Source organism: Sus scrofa, chromosome 7, assembly GCF_054392235.1.
Source record: "Sus scrofa isolate SSC_HxYL_T2T_F1_AM1 chromosome 7, Sscrofa_HxYL_maternal_Yorkshire_Landrace_v2.0, whole genome shotgun sequence".
Taxonomy (NCBI): domain Eukaryota; kingdom Metazoa; phylum Chordata; class Mammalia; order Artiodactyla; family Suidae; genus Sus; species Sus scrofa.
In genome coordinates this window covers 109845506-109861319 of record NC_139389.1, presented here as the reverse complement: position 1 = coordinate 109861319, position 15814 = coordinate 109845506, and the positions used below count along the sequence as shown (strand labels likewise).

At 51.0% G+C, this 15814-nt stretch overlaps 1 protein-coding gene across 4 annotated transcripts in view; it reads right to left on the bottom strand.

Moving 5' to 3' along the window:
- Positions 1 to 8909: 8909 nt before the first annotated feature.
- The window catches only part of FLVCR2 (FLVCR heme transporter 2), a 54775-nt gene continuing 47870 nt past the window's right edge, over positions 8910 to 15814 (bottom strand). The window contains exons 6-10 of one of the 4 annotated variants that reach the window (XR_014809038.1): positions 14984 to 15094; positions 13788 to 13893; positions 13510 to 13621; positions 11061 to 12923; positions 8910 to 10531 (exon numbers count right to left, since the gene is read on the bottom strand). Coding sequence is in view for 3 of the 4 variants with exons in the window: in XM_084966467.1 (XP_084822593.1) it covers positions 10347 to 10531; positions 13510 to 13621; positions 13788 to 13893; positions 14984 to 15094 (514 nt within the window). In the remaining variant the exon portion in view is untranslated. 4 annotated transcript variants of the gene reach the window in all.

Sequence of the window (15814 nt, the reverse complement as noted above, 5' to 3'; positions counted from 1 at the left end):
CAGAAAAAATCATGGTTACATTAAGTGAGTCTCTCGTGAGAGCCTGCACATAGTAATAATAATAACGTACAACGTGGAGTTTCCTGGTGACACAGAGGGTTAAGAAGCCAGCATTGTCACTGGCTCGGGTTGTAGCTGTGGGGCAGGTTTGATCCTTGGCCCCAGAACTTCCAAATGCCCTGGGTGCAGCCAAAAGAAATGTAAAAAGTGAAAGTTGATATAATCAAATGGGACATAACGATGGGGGGGGGATGGGAAGTGGGCCCCTGTATGTGGTGGAGACGGTGGTGGGTAAAGAGAGCTCCATCTTTGGCTGCCACTGTGGAAAGGGAATGGATAATGCCTAATGCAGCCAACACCAGCCAAGTGTCAACACACCCTTGTTATTTAGAGCTATCCAGGTAAATACCAAAAAATTATCTAACAGTGGCTAAAAGTAGTTGCTTCAGAGGAGCGGGAAAGCAGGGTAAGCAATGATATTTTTGATTCAAGATTATTTGATTTTTTAAACTGTATCACTTTGGATTTTAAAAAAAACTTGCTGGAATCAAGTTGAGTGACTATTGAGCTGCCTCACCGAGGCAGGTGGTGTCCAGGGCAATTCCCTCCTGGACTTTATGAGATTGGTGCTCAAATGAACATCCAAGACTTCAAGCCTGGAGCCTCAGGGAAGCCTCCTCAGTTGACCTGTGTCCTCTAAAGCTGTGCCCCGGGTCACCTCAGTAAAGGGGGTGTGTGGTGAGAGGCTTTGGTACCCACACCCGAGTCTTGACCCTTCTCTGGCCTTCTAGCTGCCTCTCCTGACTTTCAGGCTTGTAGATTCAGGGTGGGGGGGGGGGTTTCTGATCCCTTCTGTGAATGACTCATCTTCTGCCCCAGCATCCAAAGGTCATGCCACCAAGGTCTGCTTCTCCCCTGGGATTGCTAGTGTCACTGCATAGCTCAGCCAGCTCCCTGTCAGCCAAAGGCAAACCCTGGGAACCACCCACCACTCTGTCCCCTGGGGGCTGAGCTCCTCCCCATCTTCCCTCCCCTCTTCCCCGGGGCCACCACCCTCGTCCAGACCCTCATGGCTTCTCACCTTGATCCCGTGACCCCCTCCTCACTGTTCTTCCTCCTCCTGTCCCCCATCATGTGGCTTCACAGGCCTCTCCCCAGCCTTGAGTCCTCCAGTGGCTGACCCCTGCTTGCAAAGGATCCTACTCCTTGGCTTAGCACACAGGATTTGTGAGGTCACTCTGGCCCCCCTCCCAGCACCACCCACTCCCACCTTCCCCCCAGGCAGGGCGACCCACAGGCAGCCCCCTGCCAGCAGGCTGAGCATGTCACACATCACGCCCCCACATGCCATCCTTCGTGGCAGGACAAGCCACCACCTCCTCCAGGAAGGCCTCCGGAGTGCCCAGCTGTGACTCAGAGGCGCCCTCGCACCGGGCAGGTCCACCTGTATGGCAGCTCCTGTCTCACTGAGGCATGGATCTTTATTTTCTTCTCTAAGTCATCCCATTACCATGAGTCTCTCGAGGTTATGAATCACTCCTAGTCCTGTTCAACCCCCAACTCCCAGCTTGCTGTCAGGCCCCCCAGAGGGGACATGATTGGAGGGACTTCCAAGATGCAGTCCCTAGCAGAGTCCTCCCTCCAGACGACCTCAGCAGGAATGAAAGCAGGTCCAGCTTGCTCTGAGTGCTCCCAGCTCCTCTGTTTAGGGGTTTGCCCCTTTCTTCCCCAGGCACCTTCCCCACATCTCATGGAGCCCGCGGTCAGGATGGGTGCGGGCACCCTGGGGCCCACTGGGGATCTGGATGTCCCCTTCCAGGGTCCTCTCAGTTCAGAGTCCCTGAGTCTTGACCTTAACCTTGAAGGGGATGGAGGCGGGGCCTGCCGAGGCCTCAGGCAGGAGGGAGACCCTGCTCCTGGAGAGGAGGGGTGAGGGCCTCCTGCCTGGACACGGAGATGCCAGCTCTGCCCTGGGTGCTTGGTGGGAATGGATTTTTCAGTGCCCTGGAAGTACATGTGTGCATCTAGAGAGGCCACACGTGCTGTCAGCCCTCCTCGGAGGACAAGGCCCCTGGACCTACCTACGTCCCATTTTATTTCCTTGGGTATGTTCATGGGCGTCCACTAAGTTGTTCTTCAGGTGTTTTTATGTATTTTGAGTACTTACCAATTAGAAAACCAAAAAAGTTGCTCCATGAACATGAGAAACCCCTAAGAAAACACATGAGTTGGGGAGTTCCCATCATGGCTCAGCAGAAACAAAGCTGACCAGTATCCATGAGGATGCAGGTTCCAGTCCTGGCCTTGCTCTATGGGTTAAGGATCCAGCATTGCCATGAGCTGTGGTGTAGGTCACAGATGTGGATCGGCAGCTCCGATGCGACCCCTAGCCTGGGGACCTCCATATTCCGCAGGTGCGGCCCTAAGAAGACAAACAAACGAACAAACAAAATTGGAGTTTCCTCCTGCCTCAGGGGGTTGAGGATTCAGCACTGTAGCTGCTGTGGCTTGGGTGGTATAGGTTCGATCCCTGACTGGGGAACCTCTGCATCACGGGCATGGACGTAACAACAACAACAACAAAACCCCAATACAGAAAGCAAACAAAAGAAAACATGAGTCAAAGAAAAAGAGTCAGTCAAGTGGCGTTGGTGTGTGTGCCTGAGCTGTAGGAAGTCAGGGATGTCAGGGGCTGGGGACCAGTGGTGAGCAAAACACGTGTTCCCTCGCTCCACGCACAGAGCTGACTGACTGGTGGGGACGTCAGCCTTCAATCCAATGCTCACACACACAGGTCAATTGGGATAAGTGCTGTGAAACCTATTGGTAAGAAGTTGTAAAGAGGGACCAGATCTGAAGAAATAGTGAGAACTGTGGACATGAAAGAGAGGGGAAGGGTACTCCAGACAGGAAACAGGGCATGCAAAGGCCCTGAGGCAGGAAGGAGCACAGCCCCTCAAGGAGTTAAACCAAATCCCTGTGTCTGGAGCAGAGAGGAGGTGAGGGCAAGGCTGGAGAGGGAGGCAGCAGCTAGTGGTGCAGGAACAATCAAGGGTTTTTCCCTTTATCCTGAGACCAAAGGGGAGCCACTGAGAGGTCACAAGCTGATGAGGGAGCAGTGGGCAGTGAGAGGGAGGGCTGGGCGGCATTGGATGGGGGCGGGGCACCGGACTGAGGACTCAGGCTGAGCCCTCTGGAGGCAGAGGGCAGCTCTGGAAATCTTGCGGGGAGCAGTTGGAAAGGATGAGGCCCTGCATTATCCCCCTGCCTCCTGTTTCTCTCCTGCTCCCCTTTGGGCCTCCCTCCCCTTCCTGCAGCTGCTCAGCTGCTGCAAGGTCAGGAGCCCACAGAAGCTGCCTCAAGTTCAGAGTGTGAGTCCCATGAAAATCCGATAATCAGGTTTTATGGAAAGTAAACCCTCTCATCTTTCACTCTTTGGCATTACAGCCCCTCAAGGCTTCAGGGTGAGACATTTGGCTCAGATTAGAAAAGTCCTCTGGTGGCTCAGCCAGGAGGGTAAAGATCCAGTGCTGTCACTTCTATGGCTCAGGTCAGTGCTGTGATGCAGGGTTGATTCTTGACCAGGGTACTTTTGGATCCATGAATACAGCCAAAAAAAAAATTTTTTTTTAATTTAGAGATTAAGAAGTCCAAAATGAAACCCCAAAATTTATCGATTCCCTTAAGTCTTTCCAAGTCAAGGGCTGAGGGAGGTCCCTGCTGTCGATGCCATCAGGCTGCCCTGAGCTCAGAGCAGCCCTGAAAGTGCTCCCTAGTGTCTCAAATGGGGAGACCACGAATACTGACTGCACCCCAGCCTTTTCAATCACCTTTTTCTTTTCCTGTTGCATGGACAGCAAAGGACAGATGCCCAGCCTGAACCAGGCTTAGCCCAGGAGACTGTGTTTGGGCGCTGGGCGAGCTCACAGACTTCAAGGAGGAGGTGACCAGTCAAGTGACAGCAAGGGCAGAGCATGGCTGATGCCCTGGGAACTGCCCCAACCAAGGGCTGGATGGTGCTCAGAACTCTTTCCATCTCTGAGTCTCCCCGTGTCTCAGTCCCTTCAAGCGGTTGTAACCAAATAGCTTACACATGACAGAAATTTACTCCCCACAGTCCTATAGGCCAGAAGATGCCACCACATTCTCAGTGTTGGCAGACTTGGTGTCTGATGAGGCCCTGTACTGTTTGCAGGTGGTGTCTTATTGCTGTGTCCCCACATAGACAAGGGGCCAGGGAGTTCTCCGGGTGCTTTTCTAAGTTTTATTGAAGTGTAGTTCATTTAGAAGGCTGTAATAATTTCTGCTGTACATCAAAGTGACCCAGTCATACATACACACATATCCATTCTCTCAGATTCTTTTCCCACCTCATTGTCTTTTATTATAGTTTATTTACAGTGTTCTGCCAATTTCTGCTATAGATCAAAGTGACCCAGTCATACATTCTTTTTCTCATATTATCTTCTATCACAAGGGATTAGATACAGTTCGCTGGGCTCTACAGCAGCTCCTCATTGCTAATCCATTCTAAATGTAATAGTTTGAATCTACTAACCCCCAACTCCCAGTCCATCCCATGCCCTCCCCCTCGCTAATCGCAAGTCTGTTTTCTCTGTTAAGTCTGTTTCTGTTCCATAGATAGGCTCATCTGTGTCATACTTCAGATCCCACATGTAAGTGATATACGGTATTTGTCTTTCCTTTCTGACTTACCTCACTTAGGAAGAAAATCACCAGGTCCAGCCAAGTTGCTCACAATTATTTTTATTATTATTATTATTATTATTTTTGCTGTTTTAGGGGCACACCAGGGGCATGTGGAAGTTCCCAGGCTAGGGGCTGAATTGGAGCTACAACTGCCAGTCTATGCCACAGCCACAGGAACGTCAGAGCCAAGCCATGTCTGTGACCTACACCACAGCTCATGGCAACGCTGGATCGCTGACCCACTTAGCAAGGCCAGGGATCGAACCCACATCCTCATGGATGCTACTTGGATTCATTTGCACTGTGCCACAATGGGAACTCCTGGCATTTGTTCTTTTTTATGGCTGAATAGTATTCAACTGTGTATATGTACCACATCTTCTTAATCCATTATCTCTCAATGGACATTTAGGTTGTTCCCATATCTTAGCTATTGTGAGGTGCTGCAATGAATATAGGGGTGCACATATGTTTTTCAGTGAAAGCTTTGTCCAGATATATGCCCAAGAGTGGGATCGCTGGGTCATATGGTAGTTCTATATTTAGTTTTCTGGGGACCCTCCATGCTGTTTTCCATAGTGGTTGTACTAATTTACATGGCCACCAACAGTAGGAGGGTTCCCTTTTCTCTGCACCCTCTCCCCAGGATTTGTTATTTGTAGACTTATTAATGATAGCCATTCTGACTGGTATGAGGTGGTACCTCACTGTAGTTTTGATTTTCATTTCTCTAGTAATCAGTGATGTTGAGCATTTTTTCATATGCCTGTTGGCCATCCGTATGTCTTCTTTGGAGAAATGTCTATTTAGGTCTTCTGCCCATTTTTCAGTTGGGTTGTTTGCTTATTTGCTGTTGAGTTGTATGAGTTGTTTATGTATTTTGGAGATCATCATTTGCAACTATTTTCTCCCATACCATAGGCTGTCTTTGCTTTAAAAAACTTTTTTTTTTTTTTTTTAAAAATTGTTTCCTTAGCTGCTCAAAAGCTTGTCAGTCTGATTAGGTCCCTTTGGTTTATTTCTTTTTTTTTTTTTTCTTGTTGTCTTTTTAGGGCTGCACCACCAGCATATGGCGCTTCCCAGGCTAGGGGTTGAACTGAGCTGTACCGCTGGCATACACCGCAGTCATAGCAATACGGCATTTGAGCCATGTCTGCGACCTACACCACGGCTCATGGCAATGTCAGATCCTTAACCTGCTGAGGGAGGCCAGGCATTGAACCTGCCTCCTCATCAGTACTAGTCAGATTCGTTTCCACTGAGCCAGGATGGGAACTCCTTTTTTTGCTATTTCTCTTGCCTTCGGAGACTGATCTAAGAAAACACTTGACAAAATGCAACATCCATTCATGATGAAAACTACCAGAATAGGTAGAGAGAGAACATCCCAATGTAGTAAAAACCATTTATGGCAAACCCCCAGTCAATATAATATTCAAGGGAGAAAAGCTGAAAGCCTTCTCACTAAAATCTGGAAGAAAACAAGGATGCCCACTCTCACACCACTTTTATTCAATATAGTATTGGAAGTCCTAGCCACAGCAATCAGACAAACAAAAGAAATAAAAGGTATCCAAATTGGAAAATAAGAGGTAAAATTTTTACTATATGCAAAAGACATGATACAATGTATAGAAAACCCTAAAGACTCCACACAAAAACTATTCAGACTGATCAACAAATTCACCACAGTAGCAGAATACACGATTAACATTCAAAAATCAGTTGCTGGAGTTCCCGTCGTGGCGCAGTGGTTAACGAATCCGACTAGGAACCATGAGGTTGCGGGTTCGGTCCCTGCCCTTGCTCAGTGGGTCAAAGTTCCGGCGTTGCCGTGAGCTGTGGTGTAGGTTGCAGACACGGCTCGGATCCTGCGTTGCTGTGGCTCTGGCGTAGGCTAGCAGCTACAGCTCTGATTCGACCCCTAGCCTGGGAACCTCCATATGCCGCAGGAGCGGCCCAAGAAATGGCAAAAAGACAAAAAAAAAAAAAAATCAGTTGCATTTCTTTATACTAACAATGAAATATTAGAAAAGGAATATAAAAAAGGAATATAAAAATACCTTTTAAAATCCCATCCCTCAAAATTATTTTTTTATTTTATTATTTTTTTAAAAATATGTTTAGGGCTGCACCCAGGACACATGGAGGTACCCAGGCTAGGGCTTGAAGCGGAGCTGTAGCCACTGGCCTACAGCACAGTCACGGCAATACAGGATCTGAACCGCATGACCTATGCCACAGCTCACAACAACGTCAAGTCCTTAGCCCACAGAGCAAGGCCAGGGATCGAACTCTGTCCTCATGGATGCTAGTCAGGCTCATTTCCGCTGAGCCATGACGGGAACTGTGCATCCCCAAAAATTAAATACCTAGGAATAAACCTGACCAAGGAGGTAAAAGACTTATATGCGGAGAAATATATAACATTAATCAAGGAAATTAAAGAGGATTCAAAGAAATGGAAAGATACCCCATGGGCCTCAAATGGAAGGATTAGTATCATTAAAATGACCATACTATGCAAAGCAATCTACAGGTTCGATGCAATCCCTATCAAATTACCCATGACATTTTTCAAAGAACCAAAACAAACAACTCAAAAATTTATACAGAACCACAAAAGACCCAGAACTGCCAAAGCAATCCTGAGGGAAAAAGAAAAAATACAAAACCAAGCAGAATGCATAACTCTCCCAGACTTCAGACAGTATTACAAAGCTACAGAGATCAAGACAGTGTGGTATTGGTACAAAAATAGACAGATGAACGGAAGAGAATAGAGAACCCAGAAATAAACCCAGACACCTATGGTCAATTAATCCTCGACAAAGGTGGCAAGAATATAAAGTGGGGAAATAACAGCCTCTTCAGCAAGTGGTGCTGGAAAACTGAAACAGCCGCCTGTAAATCAATGATACTAGAACACATGCTTACATCATGTACAAAAAATAACCTCAAAATGGCTTAAATACTGAAAAACAGACAAGACACCATAAAACTCCTAGAAGAGAACCCAGGCAAAACACTTTCTGACATGAACCATACAACTGCTTTCCTAGGTCAGTCTCCCTGGGGTCTTTCTTATAAGGGTACTAATTCCATTCATCAGGGCTCCACCGTCTTAACCCCCCTAAAGGCCTTACCTCCTGGTACCATCACACTGGGGGTTAGGCTTCCGCATATGACTTTGGGGAACACAGACAGCTCATAGCATCTGGCATGGCAGCATTCTTTGTCTCTCCTTCTATAGACTTTCTTCACGCTGGAGTGTCACCTCTTGACATCTTTAGCTGCCTTTGAAAGGCTGCCCTGATTTTCTGTCCTCAATACAAACTCTCAGGATACTAGCCCGGTCCTAGACCCATCAACCATGAACATGTGGGCAAGAGTGGCCGCTTCATGGGGTCCACGTGAGAGTAGAAGAGGGACGGTTCCCAGAAAGAGAGGGGCAGTCAACCAGGAGATACAACCAGCAGTGCTTCCGTGACCTTGAACTGCTATGTACTGAGATCAGAGACCATTAGATGTGAGGTACCTGGTTCCCCTTTCCTTGGTGCTTGGCACTATCCCCATTTTCCTAATAAACACCATCCCACTCTCCAGAGTAAGGACTCGGCACCACAGCTACATTTGAGGCTGCCTCAAGTTTCACATGCAATTTCTCATGCCCAGTGATTTATGGATACTTCAGATGATTCTAGAATCCAAACAGAGCCGTGTACCTTTGCTGTTGGGATTTCCTGCTATTACAGATTTCTGTGTGACGACTTACCTTCCTGGGCCTTCCACCCTTACTTTTCATTTCTTAACAGCTTCTTAGGTGGGGGCCACACTGTACGGGCTCTGGTGGGCTCTGGTGATGACTTTGGCTTTGGTGGAGGTAAGAAGCTACAAGGAGTTTTGAGTGGAGGAGTGATGCGGTCAGCCTGCACTCTCAACGGATCTCGATGCATGGAAAGCAGGCAGGGCTATGGGTCGGGCGCTGAGTTGCCATTTTTACGTAGACGGACCATAGCCTTTGCAGCCTCATCTTTAATAAAAAATAACCCACAAGGCTGGCCAACATCTCTGTAGACAGAGGACCACCTTCCATGGTAGGGAAGGGCACAGGAGCACTGCCTCTTCCCCAGGCCCTACCCCTCCTGCCCTCCCCACCCGACCAAAGCCAGCTCTGCCCCAGCAATGACGAGGCAGACTGCACGGTGAATCTTTTATTGCATTAAAACATTTGGTATTACAAATGGAAAATACAAATTATGTTTTAAAATAAAGCAATGGGCTCAGTAAACATTTTGTTTACACATTTTAAGGGGCTAAAAGAGTAAACACTCTCTCCTTATCAAAAAGTAAGGCACACACTCTCTCCACGTCTCTCCACTCCTCACTCCTCCCAACAACCCAGTGAACTTCTTTTATTGTGAAGACACTCTTGGTACACACATATACACACACAACCACATGCACACCCCAGGCTCCCCTCGGGAAGTGGCCCAAGCATCCGAGCACCGCTGCCACACAGGCTGCTCCAAATGCTGTGGCTGGAGCAGTGGCCACAAAACAGCCCAGGGGTCGCGATCACAGAGCCCATCGCACAGGCGAAGTGACCAAAACATCTCATGTTCAGGAGGTACTACCCGGGCCCAGGAGTAGAGAAAGACGGCGGGCAAGGCAGGAGAGGGCAGCCTGGGCTGGGGGAAGGGGAATCTCTTTAAATTCAGAACATCTGAGAACAGAGCACTGAGAGCTGGGGGCGAGGGTGCAGACACTGGCCCCACCAGAGGTTCAAGAGGCTTACTCACCTCATCCAGCACCTGCCTCCCACTCAAGGGCCACCTCCCCTCTGCCCCTTTCCTCCATCCGCAGGAGGGCCTGGGAGGTCGCGGGAGGAAGGATCCAGGTGAGTTCTCAGTAAAGGTTTTAGGAAGCTGGCGGGCTGGCCCTGGCCCTGGAGAACACGCTCTGAGGCAGCGTCCAGACGGAGGCAGCAGAGGTGACGGACACACACACACAGGTTGCCGGGCAAGGGCTGCTTCTGGAGCAAAGAACCTTCTCGTTCCTGAAGCGGGCTACTCATAGGCACCCTCACATCCCAGGGTGATCGACTCTCTGAATTTGGCTTCTCCTTCAGGTCACAACACAGCTTTGTCAAGTTTATTGATGTTTGGTTTCATCAGCTCTTAGAAAAAACAGATTTGGAGGCAGACACCAACATGAGCCAGGAGAACCTGGTCACAGGGTCCAGAGGGGTTTGTTCTGAGGGTGTTTTCTCTCCCACAGAACTGGAGCAGCCAGTCTGATGGCCCAAGAGGGACCCCTGCCTGGGGCAGCTGCCACTCCTTAGAATGGGGCGCCTAAGAGTCTTAAGACACTAGAAAATGTTCATCTCCCGAATAAGCTTTCTCTCCGTGATAACTGTGCAGGCTTTCCCCGAGGGCCCGTCCAGGGGAAGGCAAGGCAGGAGGCCAGGACTGGCCCTGGGTTCTCTTGGCCTCTCCCAGCACCAGCTCCCAGAAGCCAAGGGGGAGGGGTGGGACGCCCATCTGCACTGGGTGAAAGGAGTACTGTCCCCAAGTGGACACGCAAGCTCTGGGCGGGGGGTCCCTGAGGCAGAGGGGCTGCCGTGCAAGCCACAGTTATTCCCGAGGTTCCCTCCAGAAGCTGCTCCAGTGGAGCCCGCAGTGCTGGCCAGGAGGGCGGGGCTGGCTGGAGGTGGCAGCAGGTGTTGCCCGAGTCCCACCACCTTTCTCTCTCAGAGATGCTCCTCGGACACAGGGGTGGGGGCTTTGCTGGTCTTGCTCTCCTCTTCCTCCTGGAGCTTCTACAAAGCAAACAAGGGGCAGCTATTGGGCTGAAGGGGCAGGGACTCCCCGCAACCAGAGCATTGCCCTGCCAGAGTCTATACGGGGAGGGGGACAGATTCCCAGGCACTCAGCAGCGTCCTCGACAGTGATCAAGGGGAGGCACCAGCCCTGCCACACATTCGTTCCCCAGGCACACACACACCCTCACAATGGCATCAAGGGCAGAACAAAAAGTCCAGCTTTCTGTGATGCCACGGCCACCACGGGCCATGCCACTGGCCCAGATGGGACAGAGCAACACCTTCCACCTGGGTTAAAAGACCTTGCCCACATGGACAAGGAACCGGCTGGAGGATATGAAATGTGGGGACGCTGAATAGTAAAGAGGAGGAAGTGGAAGTGTGTGCATGTCAATGTGGGGCTGGGGATGCAGAGTCGCTGAGAAGTTGCCAAGTCTCCTAAGGAAGCAAGCAGGGTGGAAAACCCAGTGAGCACAAGGGTACCCCAGGACACACACGGCGAAATGGCCCAATGGTACCGGGTTACCTCTGGGCGCTGGGACTACAGGCCACCTCTACGTTCCTCTGTCTGGCAACATCTGCCCAGGGCAACACAGATTATCAAGTACACAGAGCAAAATCTCCTATTCCTTGACACAATGTGTCACGTTCCAGTTGAACCCTGCTCAAGAGAACTCTATCCTAGGATCACAGCCACCTTTTTCCAGGCTCACAGTACAGTCCCCCAAGTGTCCAAACCACACGGGTCCTCATCCACGGCCCACCTGCAAGCCCATCTCCACGGGGTGGGGTGGGGGGCTGCATGGCCCCCACATGCCCCTGAGAACAGCGCTCCTGTCTCAGGCTCGCCCTGTCCCCCCACTGCCTCTCCTGTCCCAGGAGCCTCCCTCCACCTGCTCCCTGCTGCCGCCTGCCAACCCCAGAGCCTAAGGGCAGAAGACAAACAGGGAGGAACGAAAGGGCAGCACCCACCTGCCAACACAGCTCCTCACAGTGCTACATAAACCACTGTCACCTTAGAAAAGAGGCCCAGCTTTTGCAAAATGATGAGCACTCAGGGCTCGCGCTCCTGCACTGAGAGAGCAACGCGCACCAGTCGTCCTGACAGCACCTTTCCCTGGAGGACGGTCTGGCGACACACATCAACGTCTGAAAAATGGGCTCGACCACTGATCCAGTTCTCAAGGTAACACCATACCTGAGAACATGCCAAAGACTCAGCTTCCAGGACGTTAATCACAGTGTCGTTTAGAACAACCGTAAGAAACAACTTCAATGTTCCCTGACAGGAGAACTGTTGAGCAAATCCTGTTTATCCATGTGTAGTCAACAGAACACCGGGTAGTCACTAAAAGCATGTTGTAAGAGACTCATGACCTGAACAAACATTCACAGCAAGCAAAAACACAAGTAGAGTAAGATTCCAATTCTCTTTAACAAACACACACACGTAATACACACACGTATACATTATATGTGGACATCGACATAAATAAGTCAACGCATCAAAGCAACATCTCATCTCGAGGTGATGCTATTATAAGATGACTTCTAAATTGTGTATACCTTGCTGTATTTTTCAGTATTTCTACACTGAACATGTATTAACTCTGTAACAGATTTTGGGTGTTTTGTTTCCTAAGAAATAGCCCCCACACCTCAAGAATAAAGAAATATCCCATTTTTATTCTTTCTCAGCTTTGAAATTTGTTTCCTGCTGGTTCAGGTTTGACACCTAACACTCTGGTTAACATGGTTCCCAGCCCATCAGAGCAGAGGGGCAGCACGTGTCTGTTCTAGGTCATATTCCTGGGCCTCTCCCCTTCCACCACCATCATCTCCTGCTTCCTCACGTGCCCTTTTAGAGCCTGCTGGCAACCCGCCGGCTCTGCTCCCTCCATCCCCTGGCACTGCCTGAGGGGCTGTCACATGCCAGGAGAGCCACTGCCTCAGGCACCCACCTCTCCTCTCCAGCCACTGACCTCAGGCTTCAGCCTGAAGAGAGGAGCCAGGGCATCAGGACTTGTCTCAGGATCCAGGGGTGGGTGTGCATCAGGAAAATTGTGACAACAGTGACAAGCTCTGGGGACCAGAGCAGCAAGGCCAGGAGATGGGAAGGAAGCAGGAGAAGAGCCCAAGAAACACCAGCAGGAAAGCAGAGCTCAGACAGGCCCCAAGGAAACCCTTTGTCTCCATGTGTAGGATGTGGAGCTGCCACCCACAGCCACCACAACACCCGTCACTCTGGGAGCTGCCCCCACCCCCACCCCTGCTGCCACATCCTCAGCAAACCTGGGAACCAGAGCTCAGCCCTGCAGCCCCCACATACTCACATTCTCAGGTGTTTCTTTGTTTGCCTTCTGCCTCCGGAGATCTGCCCTAATGAATGCTGAGGTCCAGGGATGCAGAAGGAAGGGCAACAGAGACAGTTACCAAGCAGACCAGGGGTCAAGTGCATCCAGGAGGGGGAGCCCTGTCCTCCTAAGGCTCACAGGTACCCCACCCCCTTCAGATCTTCCACGGAAGTGGGGGTTGCGTCAGACAACCTGAGAGAGCCTGCAGGTCCCTGCTGTCCCTGACAGGCAGAAGCCAGTGAGGACACAGGCCTCCTTCCCAGACCACTGGCATCTGCAGGGAGTCTGCACGCGTTGCTCCAAACCTCACAGCAATCCCATCCTACAGATTAGGAAAGTGAGGCTCCCACAAGTTGGTGCACTAGTCCAAGGTCAAACAGCTCTGGAGGTCAGTGTCACAGTCCAGGATTCTAACAAGGGTTTCTCGGGCCACAACCCAGGCTCCTTCCACTAAGATATGCTGCTGCCTCCAAAACAGACTTGCTCACAAGCCCTCCCCTCTGTCCCACTGCATGTGTACCCCTGAGCTGTAGGACCAGTCAGGACACTGGGTCCCAAGCTGCCAGCAGCCTAAAGCCGTGAGCAGTCAGAGCGTCACCGGGCCCTGAGGCCCCAGCTCACCAGTGAGGGCCACTCCAAGCGTGAGGAACACACACAGGAAGATGTTGCCAGGCATGGTTCCGTAGGTGTCGATGATCTGGCCCTGGGAGATGGTGAAGATGATCCCGAATATCTGCAGAGACACAGCGAAGACGGGAAACAAGCGCCCAGCCAACCAGCCCATGGGGCAACCAAGCCGCCATGATGCAGGCCCACTGCCATGATGCAACGATCTGAGCCCAGCAGGGAACCAAGAGCCACGGCTCTGGGGCCACCCCTGAATGAAATCAGAGCCCCACCTGGGCAGACACGTTGAGGAGGCCGGACGACATGCCTTCTGATTCTGGGTATGTCAGCTCCACGGCAAACTCAAATCCCAGAGGGAGGTAGCCAGTCATAAAGAAGCTGCAGGTCGGACCACAGAAACCAGGTGATGGAGAACTTCCAGAGCAAGGACAGGAGTGCCCCTCCTCTCCTGCCAGTCCTCTTTCTTGTTCTGATGCTTCCCACAAAGACATGCCAGGCCCATGAACACCAGGCCATCCATCCCCAGGTGGCCATGCCAAGGGAAGAGAGACCTCTGCAGGCCAGGAAGCAGTTCAGGCCATGTGCTCAGGAGCCCCCTCCACCCGGGGCGGGGGGGGGGGGTCCCTGCTTCTTCTACATCCAGGCCTCAATTACAGAAGGAGTCAGCACTTCCAGGAGGGGTGGGGATGCCTGGGGTGTTCAGCCCTCAGCAGAGAACTTCTGTGTGATGGGTACACGGCCCTGTGCTGGGAGGGGGTCCCTGGATACTGACCAGCCTCTCCACGGTGCTCTGGGACCTGGAAGGAGGGGCTTGGGTCCTCCCTGCCTCCCTCCAGAGTCACCAGCTGAGAAGGACTGTTTGTGTGTGTGTGTGTGTGTGCGCGCGCGCACATGCGTGTGTGTGCAGAGACGCCATGGAATGGCTACTGTTTTCTACATTTTCTCATAAAACATGTCTAAAAATGCCAGTTCTTATCTCTTACTTCTATATCACATTTCCGACTGCTTTCACATCAATCCTCTCTCTCATTCCTTCTGACACACCACAAGGCAGGCTCCTCCTCTTCAATTACAAATGAGGAATCTGAGTCTCCAAGTGATTAAGGGCGGTGTCTGTGGCTTTAGATAGTCAGCAGCAAGACTGCCACTAGGACCTATCCTTTCTGATTCTAAGTCTTGTGTATGTTCCGTGACCCCATGATGTCTCAGGCAGAGCTTTTATAAAGCCTCTAGCCTCTTAGCCTCCCAGAGATCTATGAAGGACATAGTCCATTCCAATACCATGAACGGACCTGGAAGCTCCAGCGGCCTTTTGAAGTCCTGCAAGGGAACATGACCTCTGGCCACCATTTCCACATTTCGGGAGCTCCAGGAGAAGGCAGCAGGGGGATCTGATTGCTTCCCAGGATGTCGGCAGCTCTAGGAGCCGTGGATGGATGCTGCTTTCCAGGTCGGAGGTGACACTTACCCCATGGCGCCAGCCGTGATGAACACTACCCACAGGTATCCCAGGTTCAAGGTAAATGTGTAAACCACCATGCCCACCAGAGTCATGACATAGACCACCAAAGTTGTCTCCCTACAAGCAGAGGCAAAGAAGTTGAGTCATATACTGTAGACTGAACAAGACCTTTTCCTTCCTTCCTTCCTTCCTCTTCCTTCCCATTCTCTCTCCATCTATTGGGCACCTGCAATGTGCCAAGCCCACTTCTGTGTGCTATCTGTTCTCATCAAATTTTCTGTCCATGAGGTTGATAGACATTGGACCAATGAGCACAAATAACTCTTTAATTACACCGTGGTCAGAGCTTTAGAGGATGCGACTAAGACAGTATGAAGCTGTCTTGTGGTACGTGTGTTCCTGCAGCCCCTCTTAATGAGATCAGGCTGCACCTGGACTTGTCACGCATATACTACCCTTAAGCAAGAAGGCTCAGGCCTTTCCTCTCCTCCTCCCCAAATGAAAAACAAACGGGACACACAGCAGCTGTGGTCTGGTGGCTGTAGCATGCACACACCCCCCAAAGCCAATTCTGCTTGTCTGCTGTGCCCCCAGACCCCAGGACAATGCTCGGCAGGCACCTGGCTGTCAGAGTCTCTGTCGTCTCTGAGTTCTTCCTGCTGCCATCTGCGCACGTGCAGCACAGCTTTTCCTCTCCAGAGAGTGCCCCCGAGAGAGAACATTCTCCAGCCCCGAGCCAGCCCTTGACTCCAAAGCCCAAGGGAGAAAGGTCTGCCCACTCCCAGCTGCATTTCCTTTTGCTGGTCCCTCAGAAGACACATCAGCAATATGAGGGTT